Below are 14,396 nucleotides of genomic sequence, written 5' to 3' on the forward strand. Positions count from 1 at the left end.
GAGTAATCGCGGAGGGTAATACTGTCTCTGCAAATGCTACTATATTGGATACATCAGATCTATATAAGCTATGTAGAGGCAATTACTCTGCATCGGAATCTGGGTTTGCCACACGCAAGCCGCGACCCAGGGAATAACTGGGTTCAATCACCTCTGAGTCCGTTGTGGAGACAGAATCTTGTCGCGTTACATCATTTTTAGCATTGGAGTCGCGGTAATCCTGCAGACAAATATGAGTAGGAAGTTTCTGCCTATTCACGTAGTCATTGTCGAGCGTTCCGCTTCTCATTCTATTTTGGGACCTTGTGTAGTAGCTAACTACCGTATTCGATCTTGTTACCGAATCAGCTGAATCTGTTTGGCCCTTTTTTTCTCTCAACGGTGCCATGATATCGTCGCTATTATATGCTTCATCACCTGGTATATCCTTGAGATAATCCTCCGCTTGATCTTCACCAGCGTTTCCGCTCTTTGAGGTAGAATCGACCCCGGTTTCCTTCTCCAACAATTTATGAAACTCCTTTGTATGGTCGACATTGATGTTATTTTTCGAATCTGAACCGTTCGATCTCTCATTCGAGTCCTCGTTCCTTGTCTCTAGCGCCAATAGTTTCTGTTTAACTTTACCGTGCTTTATACCGATTTGTTTGGAACTTGTTCTCAGCTTAACCTTGATATTTCTGGGCTGAATTAGATTATTCTTTTGTTTTAAGGCCACTGGTAAGTTAGGAGGGGCTTGTAAGAAGTTCGATGTCCTGTAATACTTTAACCGCAACTCTTCCACATAACTCGAGACCAGAGGCACCGACTTCTCCGATTTGTTTGATACGACGGAAGTTAGCGTCGAACCTTTGACAGATTTTTCATTTGGTACAGTTGGTGCTGAGCTTGGAAAGCCGGTGGCTTCTTCAGCGGAAATTGTGTCTTCATTTAAAGATTGTGGAGCAAGTACCAGGCTTTCTGAAATCGAATTTGAACTGTTTAACTCAGATGTTTTATTTGAGGATTTCGTGTCCCCACTTGAGTCAAGAGTAGACAATACATTTGATTGAGCGCTTTTTGAGATAGAGGGTTCAGATGGGTTAGCAACGTTTAATGGCATACCATACTCGCCAGAAGATGTTGCAGTATCGAGGGAATGTCCATCAATCAAACTGCCTGTATCCTCCGCACTATTCAAAAAAAAACTGGGACGATCTTCATTGACCACTCGAAAAACTCTACGGTGAGTTGCCAGCTCGGGCTCTTGCGTTGGAACGTCATTTTTTATTCGTAGGCCTTGGTGATCCTCAGTGCTTGTCGATGTGTTGCTTTTCTCTTCCCCAAATGAATATTTATCTTGATAATCATTTTGCTCCTCGTCTGAAGAACCGCTATCTGCTTCATTAGTTATCCGCAAAGGCCTTCTAGCGCTCCCTATACTTTCATCACTTTTGAGATGATCAATTGACTTATATACAAAATCAGAATGCGCAGATTTAAATCCATTAGATTCATCTTTAACAACCTGTTGAAGACTTCTGGTGGACTTACCACTAACCGATGTAGTAAACGAAAATCTATCATTGCCATCATCTACATTAGAAGATAATTGTACCGGGTGCTCTAATTTTAAGTCCTTGGTATCACTATGCCCATTCACTACACCACCACCAACAACGAGCGGTTTCACGTAACTCAAAGAGCTTTCTATGCTAACGTCCCTCAGGATGGGAATAGACAAAGAATTTACCGGCACATCCTGCGCCGTTTCCACGTCTGACAAACTGGCTGCATTTGCCGATATTGGACTATCTGGATTTCCGTTATGCTCGATTATATAATCTTCGATGTCGTCGACTAATTTTTCTGCTTCTGATCGCTGTCGCCTATGTTGATTACGGGATGGCGGTGAAATAATGTTCTGCTCGTAATCATTATCCATGCTAGTATCTTCCTTGATAGTGCTATTACTTAGTGAGCTTGTTATTGATTTCATATCTACAGGTGGTGGCGGAGGCCTTGGACGTTTAAGGCTGGAAAGATTTACATTTAAATTAGTGCTAGTCGTAAAGGGACTTGTGTTCTTCTTAGTGATGTTGTTCGTTGCCGACTTTTGATTCTCTTTAAAATCATCCATCGGCACCTCTTTAAATTTTAAAGATTGAAAGGAATCACTTGTATTAGTACCAGCATTCAAAAACGGATTCGTATTTTTTAACGGTCCCTTTTCTAATGGTGCTTGTATAGAACGGCTTCTGGCGTGGACATTCCTGTGTGGGCTTCTTGGCGGTACATCAGGAGTAATCGTTTTATCCCTGGAGGGTGGCGTATTGCTTGTTGACTTCCTAGTTGCAGGGGGTGTTGATAGCTTCCTCACAGATTGTTCAAAGTCGCTATTTTTACTTTCAGAGCCAAAGCGAAAAAAGGACCTTCGTCTATTTTTACCGCTATTGAAACTATCAAACATTAGTGTTTTTTTCGGTATTAGGTGCAGTATCTTTTGGTTTCTATGAACTGTTTCTATGCAAATCACTTCACGCATTCCTTCTTTAGTATACAAATCATACTTTCGCCAAAAGTAATAACAGTGCGCTCTCAGAATTCGCGATGATGTTTGACAATTTCAAAAAGTACTTTACATAACAATCACGTAGAAAAAAAGTAAAATTAAAAAGATTGATAAGTACACATATATATTTTTGTGGAGCTATAGTATCCTAATTTTCTAATATGTTCAATATCAACTCTAGCGCTTTGATTATATACTCACCCACACCACCAATACTAATAATGCGTACGGTGCTTGGGTGAGGCTGCTGGGAAAATGCGGAATAGTCTGATATATTCAACGAATCAAGCCACGGCTGCGATTCGTGAAGATTATTCAGATTCAGTACGACAATGTTACAATTCGTTTTTGATCGCAAGTCATTCAAACTCTGATAGACAACATCAATATAATTCTGTCTTGGGCACCTTACATATGTTTTTAAAATTTGATACGAGGATTTCTTTTTCGCTGAATCCATAGATGCCCTTATAGTAGCAATACAGTGCTGCTTGATTTCATCTTGTGTCATGAAACCCGCCTTATGACCCTCGGTACCTCTTGCGCCCAACTGGCTATTAGGCCCGGAATAACGACTAGAGGAGTGCAATGCACTTGATGATTGGTTAGCAGCGTACTTTTGAGTTTGAGATTGGTATGAAGCGGCACTCGTCTGATCACCTTTAAGGGAGGGGATCACATTCGAAGATGACGTCGACGAAGGTTTCTGTTGTGGTGAAGATAGAATACCTTCAGTGTTAGTTATCTCATTATAGGCTTTCATGTCAGCAATGTGTTTCACCATCTGATCTTTCGAAGTTTCTATAATTGGTTTGGTCTTGCTGATAAAAGACTTCATATCAAATAAGCCATCTCCGATCAAGGGAAGTTCGTAGAGAGCAAGAGATATTTGAGAATCAGTCCGCCTATATTCGCGCTGGAAACGATCTATCACGTTTCCTTCACACTTACCAAATTTTATCTGAGCAAAGAAATTGGAAAGCTCATTCATGAATTTAGTTACATGACAGGCCCTGATATGAAACTGTTGGAAATTCGGAACAACGTTGAAACTTACCCCTAAGATGCTGGATATGGGTGACTCTCTTCTATAACTCGTTGTTATATGGCCTTTCCCGGTCTCTATATTCTTAGGCAAATAAAAGGAGCCTGTTAAATTGATGCTTTTGGAGATTTTAAAGTAAGATTTTTCTGATGGTGCCATCCACAAACGCTTCTGGAAAGCAAGCAGAACTGATAATACGAAGCATGAATCCAACACACTGAAATCCTCCAGAACTACATAGAAGAGCGTACTGTCACCTTTTTGTCCTTTCTTCGCATAGCACTGAAGTATATGCTTAGATATGTACTTGTGCAACTCGTTGATGCACTCTTCGAGTTGCTGTTTATCTTGTGTTCTCACAGGAAGTATAAGTAGGCTGCCCTTCATAAGTTGTTCCACATCCTTTCTAGTTGTTCTTATTCTATCCAAATTTTTCCAGATGTCAAACGATTGAAACGCCTCAGGACTATTGAGCTTCCTTCTTTGTCCCTCATTAGATGCTATGGGATACTGTYCTTGTGAAAGTGGTCCTTTTGGTTTACTATGATGATACGCTACTCCCCTTCTTCTTGAACGCATTATAAATGTATGCTTTATTTACCTCAAACACAAATGAAAGCCAAAGCTCTCCTCTTGCGAGACCCATTGTAGTGTATCATGCTTCTTTGTCTTTATTCAATCTTGGGATGAGCGCCGAAATTCGATTTCTGACAGAAAAAGCGTCACAGCCCGTACTGAACATGATCGAACAAGCACATTTTCAAGCTTCTAGGTTTAGTCGGAACTAAACTACACCCTTCACAGGAATTGCCTAAAGCTGTAAATCTGTTAATTGTCGTTATACATTTCCGATTATCGGAGTCGATATACATTCTTGAATCAAAACACTCTCGCTGAATGAGCTGAGAAATTTTTTTGATGGGCTTCACTTCGATCTCGTAACAATACGATAAAGCAGATCTGTTATTCAAATATACAACATGCTTCAAATGCGAGTTATCCACTAGTTTTTGACACAATTCCACGCCTGCACTGACCAAAACAAGATGATGCCTATATCAATAGCAATGAGGCCTAACTCTTCGTTAAAAAATCACGACATATTGAGTAGTCGATAAACAGAGTGCATGCCACAGCATATGTTAAACAAAACCCGTTGATAGTTAGTTAATTTAGTAGTTGCAATAAACAGTTTTTTCTTATTATTATATAAGAGAGGCATATAAAACACACGCGGATTGATTATTTGAAACCCAATGGTTCAGAAATAATTCAGAATATGGACAATAATTTATCATGTATAACTCGTACTCTTATTAATAACCATTTAAGTTGTATGATGATCTTTGGGATTCCATTTATTTCTTGACGTTATAATATTATGTATCTAGATTATACTAGAGATTCTCCTCATGGATTTAGGAATCCACAGAAAGGAATCAATACTTTTGCATAATATTATAAATGATTCTGTTCCTCTTTTTATATGTTGTCATTCATTGATCCTATTACAMTATCAATCCTTGCGCTTCAGCTTCCATTAATTTCGACGACACTTTGAATCTTAACTTACTGGTCTTGTAGTTTATGTCATCTTTTAACACCGTATATATTAGTAATAGATGGACAATAGTTGAACCTTGTTCCAACAGAAACAATGTTTATAAATAGTAACAGTGTTGATATTATTATTCTTCTTTCAGATATTTTATCATACATGAATTAATGTGTGTCTGAAGACACCTATTCCAACAAAACCAAAAACGCTACATGAAGTTTGTTTACTAGGATGGGCTACACATATCAACATTAATTAATAGAATCTGTCAGAAATTTACCTCTCGGTAGCCAAGTTGGTCTAAGGCGCAAGACTGTAATTTATTACCACGAAATCTTGAGATCGGGCGTTCGACTCGCCCCCGGGAGATATTTTTTGCCATCATTTGACACATTTTTTTGAAAGTAATCCTTCACTCGTTATCTTCCCTCTTTTTCCTTTGAAGGACCATCTACGTATCCACGTACATAGGTGAAAGGGCATCTGGTGAAGTCCAAGCGCTCTTGTTGTGTGATAGGTAGCGTGGCAAGTTTGCTTCTGGAATAAAAAAGCCGCGCGCAAATTCCATTGATAATAGGATAGTTTTTTGTTGATAAGGCCCTTGATTTCAATTCTCCTGCAATCATTTTAACACTTTCCATACGTCGTATAGATATGTATATATATACGAAACCTGTATTTGTACTTATGGGAGCTATAGCTTTAAAGTCTCAAAAGGCTTTTGGTTAGTCTAAACGTCACAATAAATTGAAGCTATACAATGACAGTTCAATCGGCATGGACAGAAAAAGTTGAATTAAAACGAGAGCAGTTAAAAGACAAAATAGCTGATGAATGGAAATTAGACAATGAAACCATAAGGAGGCTGAAGGATGACAAAAAAAATCTCATCAAAAACATCGATGATTTGTGTTCTTCTATAGAGAATCAAATCACTCATTCCACAATTATTAAATTAAGGGAGAAACTGAACGCAAAACAATTAACCTGTTATAAAATAACCTCTGCTTTTTGTCATAGAGCGGCTCTAATTCATCAAGTTGTGAATTGTTTATCGGAAATTATGTTCTTAGAGGCACTGAAACTGGCTGATTACTATGATAAACATAGACCAGCCACATTACCGCCTCTGTACGGTATACCAATTTCTCTCAAGGACCAATGTAATGTAGAGGGAGTAGACACCTCACTAGGTTATTTATCTCGAACTTTTAAACCGAAGACCAAGGATGAGGAGTCATTGATTGTTAGTTATTTAAGAGACTTAGGAGCAATAATATTTGTGAAAACTACGGTACCTTCATCGATGATGGCTACGGATACAGAATCTAATACGTTTGGATATACGTATAATAGTATAAATTTGAATTTCTCTAGCGGCGGTTCATCGGGTGGAGAAGGGTCGTTGATCGGCGCTCATGGTTCTCTTTTGGGCTTAGGTACTGATATAGGTGGAAGCATTAGAATTCCCAGTAGTTATCAAGGATTGTTTGGCCTAAAACCTACATTTGGACGGGTTCCTTACTTAAAGGTGGATAATTCATTCGAAGGAAGAGAAACAATTCCAAGTGTTATTGGACCATTAGCAAAAGATCTTTCTGATTTGAGGTACTTCATGAGTTGTATCATAAATGTCTGTAAACCATGGATGCGAGATGTAAAATGTCTTCCATACTATTTTGACTCCACTGCAAATGAATTACATAGTGATTATGTTGTTGGGATATGGTACAGTGATGATGTTATTGGTCTTCCACCCAGCGACATCAGGGCTTTAAAACTGTGTGAAGATCTAATTAACAAAACCGAAGGTATGAAAGCAGTCAAATGGGAACCGCCCAGTAAACTAAGTATAGAGTTATTTGACATTGCAAATGAAGCAGATGTTGCGGACTCAGGTAACGAAATAAGAGACGAATTTGAACTTTCTGGGGAACCGCTGTTGGATATTTTAAAACCAATGGTTTTAGATGATGGAAGACCTCCATACACAGTCAATCAATGGTGGGATTTGACCAAAAGAGTTTACAATGCGCAACAATCTATGAGAGAATACTATCTCTCTCTTCCAGAATCAGAAAGACCTGACGTTGTTATATGCCCCACAACATTAATGCCTTTCAGGCCTGGTGACATGTTAAAGACCACTTTAAGGCACATTTTACTGTTCAACGTCTTAAATTTTCCATCTTTGTCCGTACCTGTAGGTACTGTCGATTGCCAGATGGATGGACTAATGGATGTTTCATCAGCTCTTAATGCAGAAGATAAAATGATCAGGACATATTGGAATGATTTGATAGAGTCTGGAGATATAGAGGGGTTTCCCGTAGGTCTACAAATAGTCAGCCCTATTTTTGATGACAGCGAGATTTGTAAATTCGCATCTTGGCTTTTTACCAAAATATAAAATATTACATAGCCAACACTTTGACAGCGAAAAGAAAGGGATAAACAAAATTACTTTTAATATATAACTTCATTCCTTTTTTCGATACCAACGTTGTATTTATTCTTCACAGCATCGGAAAACCTGTTGTTATTCAATGGGTCATGCTTTTTTACGTACTTGTGAAGCTCGCCTATTAATGTTTCATCTTCAGTACCACCAACGTAAGAGATGGCGGTACCTTCTTTGGCGGCACGACCAGTCCTACCAATTCTATGAATGTAATCATCTATTTTTTTAGGAATCTGGAAATTGACCACCAATGAAACATTAGGAATGTCCAAACCTCTTGCAGCAACGTTCGTTGCAACCATAATTTGAACTTTGCCGCTGCGGAATAATTTCAACGAATGCTCTCTTTGATCTTGCGACTTGGAACCATGTAAAATTGTTACTTTCATATTAGTTTCGTTTTGAAACTTTTCAGCCAACCAGTCGGCAGTCTGTTTGTAATTTATAAAAATTATTATGGGTGGCTCATATTTAGTTACAACAGATCTCAGTTTTTTGAATTTTTGTTCGTCATTGTCTGAGTATTCTACAATCTGTTGAATCAGAGGTTCAGACCCTGTATCTACCCCAATAGTCGCGTAGACGGGCTTCTTCATATACCCAGCAGCGATTTTTTCTATCACGGAAGTCATAGTAGCTGTAAACATCATTGTCTGCCTGTTTATTGAGGGATCGGCACCTACATCAACTTTTGTTAAAATGTTTGTAACTTGGTCTTCAAATCCTAAATCAACCATTTTATCAGCTTCATCTAAGACCAATGTCTCTACTTGTTTCATTACTAGCAGATGATTATCTAAAGAATCAATCAAACGCCCTGGCGTAGCCACTAGGATATCACAACCTTCTGACAGAGAATATGAGATTTCTTCCAATGAATGTCCACCAACAATGGAAACTACTTTACAGTCATAATTATTCTCTATAGACCATATTTTTGTAACCTTTTCTGCTTCTGCTTGTATTTGTTGTACCAATTCTCTCGTTGGTGCAAGAATCAACGCTTTAGGCCCGTCCATAATCTTCAAAGACGGTGGCCTTGAAGAAGATCTACTCATCCTGATCAAAATCGGTACTATAAACGCCAATGTCTTACCAGAACCTGTAGACGCGACACCAAGGAAATCCCTATATTGATTTTTCCTACAGACGTTGGGGATAGTAATCCTTTGAATAGGCGTTGGTGACAAAAAATGCAGGTCATGAGTAACGATGCGTAATAGATCTTTCGGTATGACATCCAGTTCTTCCCAGTTCCTCATCGGGTTCTCCACTGCCCCACCTTTTGTAACAATAGCGAAATCTTCTCTTAATATTCTCCAATCTCTTCCATTCATCTCACTCAAAGACTTCTCGGTCCAATGCTTCCCCATATACGAGGACTCTAAAGCCGTCTTAGATGGGGTTTCCCTCTTTTGCAACAAAGCATTAACGTTCGTTGAAACAATAGGATTATAGCCTGCCAGAGTATCTTCGCTTTCGTCCCATGAAAACTGAAATTTGGAGCCATTTTGCTTGGGCAAACTATTTTTTTCATTGCCACCTTCTTCGAGTGGATCATTGTTATCATTATCTTGCTGTTTAATAACGAGTTCAGCGGTATTATCCTTTACAGATTTCAAACTCTCTTTACTGCCGTTAAATTCTATTTGTTTAAGTCTTTCTTGTTTGCTCAAAAACTTGGGCTTCTTAACTTTGCCTGAAATATCCTTATTTGGCCCGTTTTTCTTGTTTAGGCCAACAATTAGCTGGCTTACATCAATCGGTCTTGCCATATATCAGTGTCAAGGTTCTCCTGTCTCTCTTAGCAACCTTGATGTTGGGCATTTGTCTACCACCGCAGGTTTGTTAGTCATTTAACTGAAATCTTGAATTCTTCAAAGGGCGGCCCATCGCGATTAACTCCGGGCTTTCCGACCCGGCCGGTCCTCTCATACGGTGGAGCTATATAACACCAAAATTAAACATAAAGAGGTTTCTGACTAACTTGGTTGACTAAGTACTGTTAATTATTCGTTGAGCAGAGATACAATCAGCGAAAAACACATACATTACTATGGACGTAGGAAGCTGCTCTGTGGGGAACAACCCACTTGCTCAACTGCACAAACACACACAACAAAACAGATCTCTTCAGTTTGGCCAGAGTAATGGGCCTCGTAATGAGTCGCCCCTACAGAATAACATCAAGCCAAATGGTACCCAGGCTTTCAAGTCCAATAAAAATACCATTTCCCAAGAAAGTATGGCACATATGCATAGGTTCATGAACGGAGAACCCCTAGCGGATGATAAGAGAAGAATGGAAATAGGACAATCTTCAGCCATGCCTCTATCTCTTTCAAGTATGCGTTCCTTACAAATTGAATCAAGCCCAAACCAAATTAGTGGAGCGATTAACACATCGCACTGGTCGCAGGAATTTCAAAATGGTGGTAATATTCAGAATAAGATCACAAATGCAGGCAATTCAGAAAAAGTATGGCAACACCCGCCACAAGCCACTTCGAGGCAATTTCAATATCCCAATAACATGATGAATAACTACCCTTACTCTTCAATGAATAGTTTCAGCGGATCAAGGCTCCAGTCACCTGGGTTCATGAACCAGCAGCACACAGAACGTTCTAAGGAAGACATCAAACAGCAAGGAGAACAACCTTGGATGGATCAGTTTGAAAAGTTAGAAAAAGAGGTTTCGGAAAACCTGAACATCCATGATGGGATAGAAGAAGAAGAGAATATAACTGAAGTGGAACAAAATAAGCCAGAAATCGTGGAAAAGGACGAAGTAGTATTTGGAGATCAATATCAATCCGATTTCCAAGAAGTATGGGACAGTATCCACAAAGATGCCGAAGATGTCTTGCCATCTGATTTGGTCAACGACGACCTTGATTTAGGGGAAGACTATCTGAAATACCTAGGTGGTAGGGTAAATGGAAACATCGAGTATACTTTTCAATCAAATAATGTGTATTCGAAGAACCCTAATGCTTATAAGATTGGTTGTCTATTGATGGAAAATGGAGCCAAGTTGAGCGAAGCAGCCCTAGCGTTTGAGGCTGCTGTTAATGAAAGACCCGACCATGTGGATGCATGGTTGAGATTGGGCCTGGTACAAACCCAAAATGAAAAAGAGCTGAACGGTATAAGTGCTTTAGAAGAGTGTTTGAAACTAGATCCAAACAATTTAGAGGCAATGAAGACTTTAGCGATCAGTTACATAAATGAAGGGTACGATATGAGCGCCTTTACAATGCTAGATAAATGGGCAGAAACCAAATACCCTGAAATTTGGTCAAATATCAAGCAACAAGATGAAAGGATTCAAAAAGAAAGGGGATCCACACACATTGACATGAACGCGCGTGTAACAAAACAGTATCTGCAATTAGCCAACAGTTTAAGCTCGGCAGACCCTGAAGTACAGTTGTGCTTGGGTCTTCTATTCTACACTAAGGATGACTTTGACAAGACGATAGACTGCTTTGAAAGCGCGTTGAAGGTCAATCCTAATGACGAATTGATGTGGAACAGATTAGGAGCTTCACTGGCCAACTCCAACAGATCAGAAGAGGCGATCCAAGCATATCATAGAGCATTGCAACTGAAACCATCTTTTGTTAGAGCTCGTTACAATCTGGCAGTGTCTTCAATGAATATTGGATGTTATAAAGAGGCTGCAGGCTACTTATTGACTGTCTTAAGCATGCATGAAGTAGACACCAAGAAAAAGGGAGATCTAGGGTCTCTCTTGAACACATATAATGATAGCGTCATTGATACTTTGAAGAGAGTTTTTATAGCGATGAACCGAGATGACCTTTTACAAGAGGTGAAACCAGGTATGGATCTGAAAAGCTTTAGAGGTGAATTTTCATTTTGATGCCTACCATTTTGCACCTTTATGTACTACCTCCCCCACTTCTCTTAGCATTAAACAAATAAAAGGATACGCATATATACATACTAAGATATACGTATAAGCAAGAAGCAGGCGACATTGCTTTTAAACTAGAAAGCTAAAGGTTTTAATCACGAACAGCACTCATTTTAAAAGCTGAGATGGTTCTAATTGTCGTTTCGTATATAACGATAGTGTCAATGTTCGTGCAGTTTTTTTCAAGTGTAGTTTTTCGCTGTTTACAGCTTTCACACAACAAAACAAAACAGAAAAAAAAAAAGAATGTATGTTTAAATATGGTGTTTAAAGAGATATTTTTGATCCAGAATTTAGATTTTGGAAAAAAGTGAAGGCTAAAAGAGATTCATTAGGGGAACGAATCTTCTAATTTTTTTTGTAAGGGATAGTAGTGCATGTGTAACTATACAAGATGTCTAGTGTACCTTATGATTCCCCACTTCCTATAACAAATCATCAACTAGATTTCGATGAAGAGGAAAAGAAAAGCAGAGGCTCAAAATTCGGTTTGAGATACAAAATAATGTACTGGAGGAGAAGACTAGCCGACTCTTTAGCGAGAAGCAAAAGACAAATACTATTAATATCCTTGATTTTGTTTCTATTCATATGGATAAACGATTCTACTGTCAGCAGGAACCCATCTACCACAAGCTTCCAAGGGCAGAGTAGTAACGATAACAGTTTGAACAAAGGTGGTTCCAGTTCTGATTCCAAATGGTATCTGCCACCGTATTCCAAGAGATCAAGATGGTCGTTTTGGAACCAAGATCCCAAGATTGTCATCATATTAGCGGCAAACGAAGGCGGTGGTGTTCTGAGATGGAAAAATGAACAAGAGTGGGCCATCGAGGGCATATCTATAGAAAATAAGAAGGCGTATGCGAAAAGGCATGGGTACGGGTTAACCATCAAGGATTTAACGACGTCCAAGAGATACTCCCACGAATATAGAGAAGGCTGGCAGAAAGTGGATATCTTGAGACAAACACTTAGAGAGTTCCCCAATGCGGAATGGCTCTGGTGGTTGGACCTGGATACTATGATCATGGAACCCTCCAAGTCATTAGAAGAACATATTTTTGATAGGCTGGATACTTTGGCCGATAGAGAACTGAAAAGTTTCAACCCCTTAGACCTTACAACCGATATACCCTATGTCAATTATGCGGAGGATTTGGAATTTTTAATTACACAAGATTGTGGTGGGTTCAACCTTGGTTCATTTCTGATAAAAAATAGCGAATGGTCCAAACTACTCTTAGACATGTGGTGGGACCCTGTTTTGTACGAACAAAAACATATGGTATGGGAGCACAGAGAACAAGATGCATTGGAAGCGCTGTACGAGAGCGAACCGTGGATTCGTTCGAGAATAGGGTTTTTGCCCTTAAGAACAATCAATGCATTCCCACCGGGGGCATGTTCGGAATACAGTGGTGACTCAAGATACTTTTACACTGAAAAGGAACACGATTTTGTCGTGAATATGGCCGGATGCAACTTTGGTAGAGACTGTTGGGGGGAGATGCAATACTATACCACCTTAATGGAAAAGCTGAATAGAAAATGGTATACGAGGTTTTTTTTCCCATAGGACAAAGCCCGCGAACAATTACAATAAGCCTTTGTGTATTCATTCTTTCACCGTCGACGATTGACTCTGCCCGATAAAATTGTTTTATATATTATGTACATATGTGTGTATAGAGAATTCTTATAATAATATGCTACACATCCCATCGATTACGTGCGCTCACCCAGAAAAGTACCAGTTTCCACGCGAAAGTTCGAAAGTGCGAAGAAAAAAACAAAAAAAGAACGAAAGAAAGAACATGTAGAACGTAGTTACATTAGAGATGTGCCGAGTGCCTGGGGTGAATCGAACGGAACAGCAAAGATGGCCATAGAAACAATACTGGTCATAAACAAATCGGGCGGGTTAATCTACCAGCGGAATTTCACCGACGACGAACAAAAATTGAACAGCAATGAGTATTTGATTCTCGCTAGCACACTGCACGGTGTATTTGCCATTGCGAGCCAGCTGACCCCGAAGGCATTGCAGCTTACTCAACAAACAAACACGGAAAACATGATCCCGTACGTACCATACGTGGGCGTCGCCGGCAACAAGAACGATAACAGGAACGCCAGTGGCAATAGCAGTAAACCGCACGGCACTAGTAGGAAACTGGGCAGTTTCAAGGGAGACGATTTTTTCAAAGAGCCGTTCACAAACTGGAACAAGGGTGGGTTGAGGCAGCTGTGCACGGACCAGTTCACGATGTTCATCTACCAAACGCTCACGGGGCTGAAGTTCGTTGCCATAAGCTCCAGCGTGATGCCACAGAGACAACCCAACATAGCCGGCACCGAGAAGACCGACCGACTCAAGAGCTCATCGAACCTGGCCATCCAGATAGCAGACAACTTTCTCCGGAAGGTATACTGCCTGTACAGCGACTACGTCATGAAAGACCCATCCTACTCAATGGAAATGCCCATCAAGTCCAACCTCTTTGACGAGAAGGTCAAAGATATGGTAGACAACCTCCAGTAGATCCCGCGCAGCGCGCTACTCTATACAAACAAAAACAGCACAGGACACTAAAACTGAGAGAGAGAGAGAGAGAGAGTATACACAAACACACGTTGCGAGGGCTGCCCCGCAACCCGCGCCTCCGTCATACATAGCTAAAGAGATAGATAGCTTACACTACGTACACGCGGATGAAGACGCGCCGCAGCAGCACAGCGTGCACTACCATAGATCACACAATGCTTTCTTCTTTCTTGTTCCAGTCCCCACCAAACCTTGACATCAACAAGACACCTCCCCTCCCCTCCTTTCAC

The 14,396-nt window shown here is 40.0% G+C and overlaps 6 protein-coding genes and 1 non-coding gene across 7 annotated transcripts; 4 read left to right on the plus strand and 3 right to left on the minus strand.

Moving 5' to 3' along the window:
* Nucleotides 1–82: 82 nt before the first annotated feature.
* On the minus strand, nt 83–2,524 carry DI49_0421 (uncharacterized protein; the record flags this gene model as incomplete). The annotated part of the gene is made up of 1 exon (XM_018363660.1): nt 83–2,524. One exon carries the CDS (start codon nt 2,522–2,524, stop codon nt 83–85), a length of 2,442 nt encoding a protein of 813 aa, XP_018223789.1.
* Nucleotides 2,525–2,699: 175 nt separating this feature from the next.
* SNU56 (Snu56p) lies at nt 2,700–4,175 on the minus strand (the record flags this gene model as incomplete). Its single annotated transcript, XM_018363661.1, has 1 exon — nt 2,700–4,175. One exon carries the CDS (start codon nt 4,173–4,175, stop codon nt 2,700–2,702), a length of 1,476 nt encoding a protein of 491 aa, XP_018223790.1.
* Nucleotides 4,176–5,434: 1,259 nt separating this feature from the next.
* DI49_0423 lies at nt 5,435–5,523 on the plus strand. Its single transcript is given in 2 exon segments — nt 5,435–5,474; nt 5,487–5,523. It is a non-coding gene; the product is annotated as a tRNA-Tyr (tRNA).
* Nucleotides 5,524–7,620: 2,097 nt separating this feature from the next.
* Nucleotides 7,621–9,390, minus strand: PRP28 (mRNA splicing protein PRP28; the record flags this gene model as incomplete). Its single annotated transcript, XM_018363662.1, has 1 exon — nt 7,621–9,390. The coding sequence occupies one exon, from the start codon at nt 9,388–9,390 to the stop codon at nt 7,621–7,623; it is 1,770 nt and encodes a 589-aa protein (XP_018223791.1).
* A 281-nt stretch (nt 9,391–9,671) lies between these two features.
* Nucleotides 9,672–11,504, plus strand: PEX5 (Pex5p; the record flags this gene model as incomplete). Its single annotated transcript, XM_018363663.1, has 1 exon — nt 9,672–11,504. One exon carries the CDS (start codon nt 9,672–9,674, stop codon nt 11,502–11,504), a length of 1,833 nt encoding a protein of 610 aa, XP_018223792.1.
* A 448-nt stretch (nt 11,505–11,952) lies between these two features.
* On the plus strand, nt 11,953–13,137 carry MNN10 (alpha-1,6-mannosyltransferase; the record flags this gene model as incomplete). Its single annotated transcript, XM_018363664.1, has 1 exon — nt 11,953–13,137. One exon carries the CDS (start codon nt 11,953–11,955, stop codon nt 13,135–13,137), a length of 1,185 nt encoding a protein of 394 aa, XP_018223793.1.
* Nucleotides 13,138–13,440: 303 nt separating this feature from the next.
* TRS23 (TRAPP subunit TRS23) lies at nt 13,441–14,103 on the plus strand (the record flags this gene model as incomplete). Its single annotated transcript, XM_018363665.1, has 1 exon — nt 13,441–14,103. One exon carries the CDS (start codon nt 13,441–13,443, stop codon nt 14,101–14,103), a length of 663 nt encoding a protein of 220 aa, XP_018223794.1.
* Nucleotides 14,104–14,396: the final 293 nt, after the last annotated feature.

Source organism: Saccharomyces eubayanus, chromosome II, assembly GCF_001298625.1.
Source record: "Saccharomyces eubayanus strain FM1318 chromosome II, whole genome shotgun sequence".
NCBI lineage: Eukaryota > Fungi > Ascomycota > Saccharomycetes > Saccharomycetales > Saccharomycetaceae > Saccharomyces > Saccharomyces eubayanus.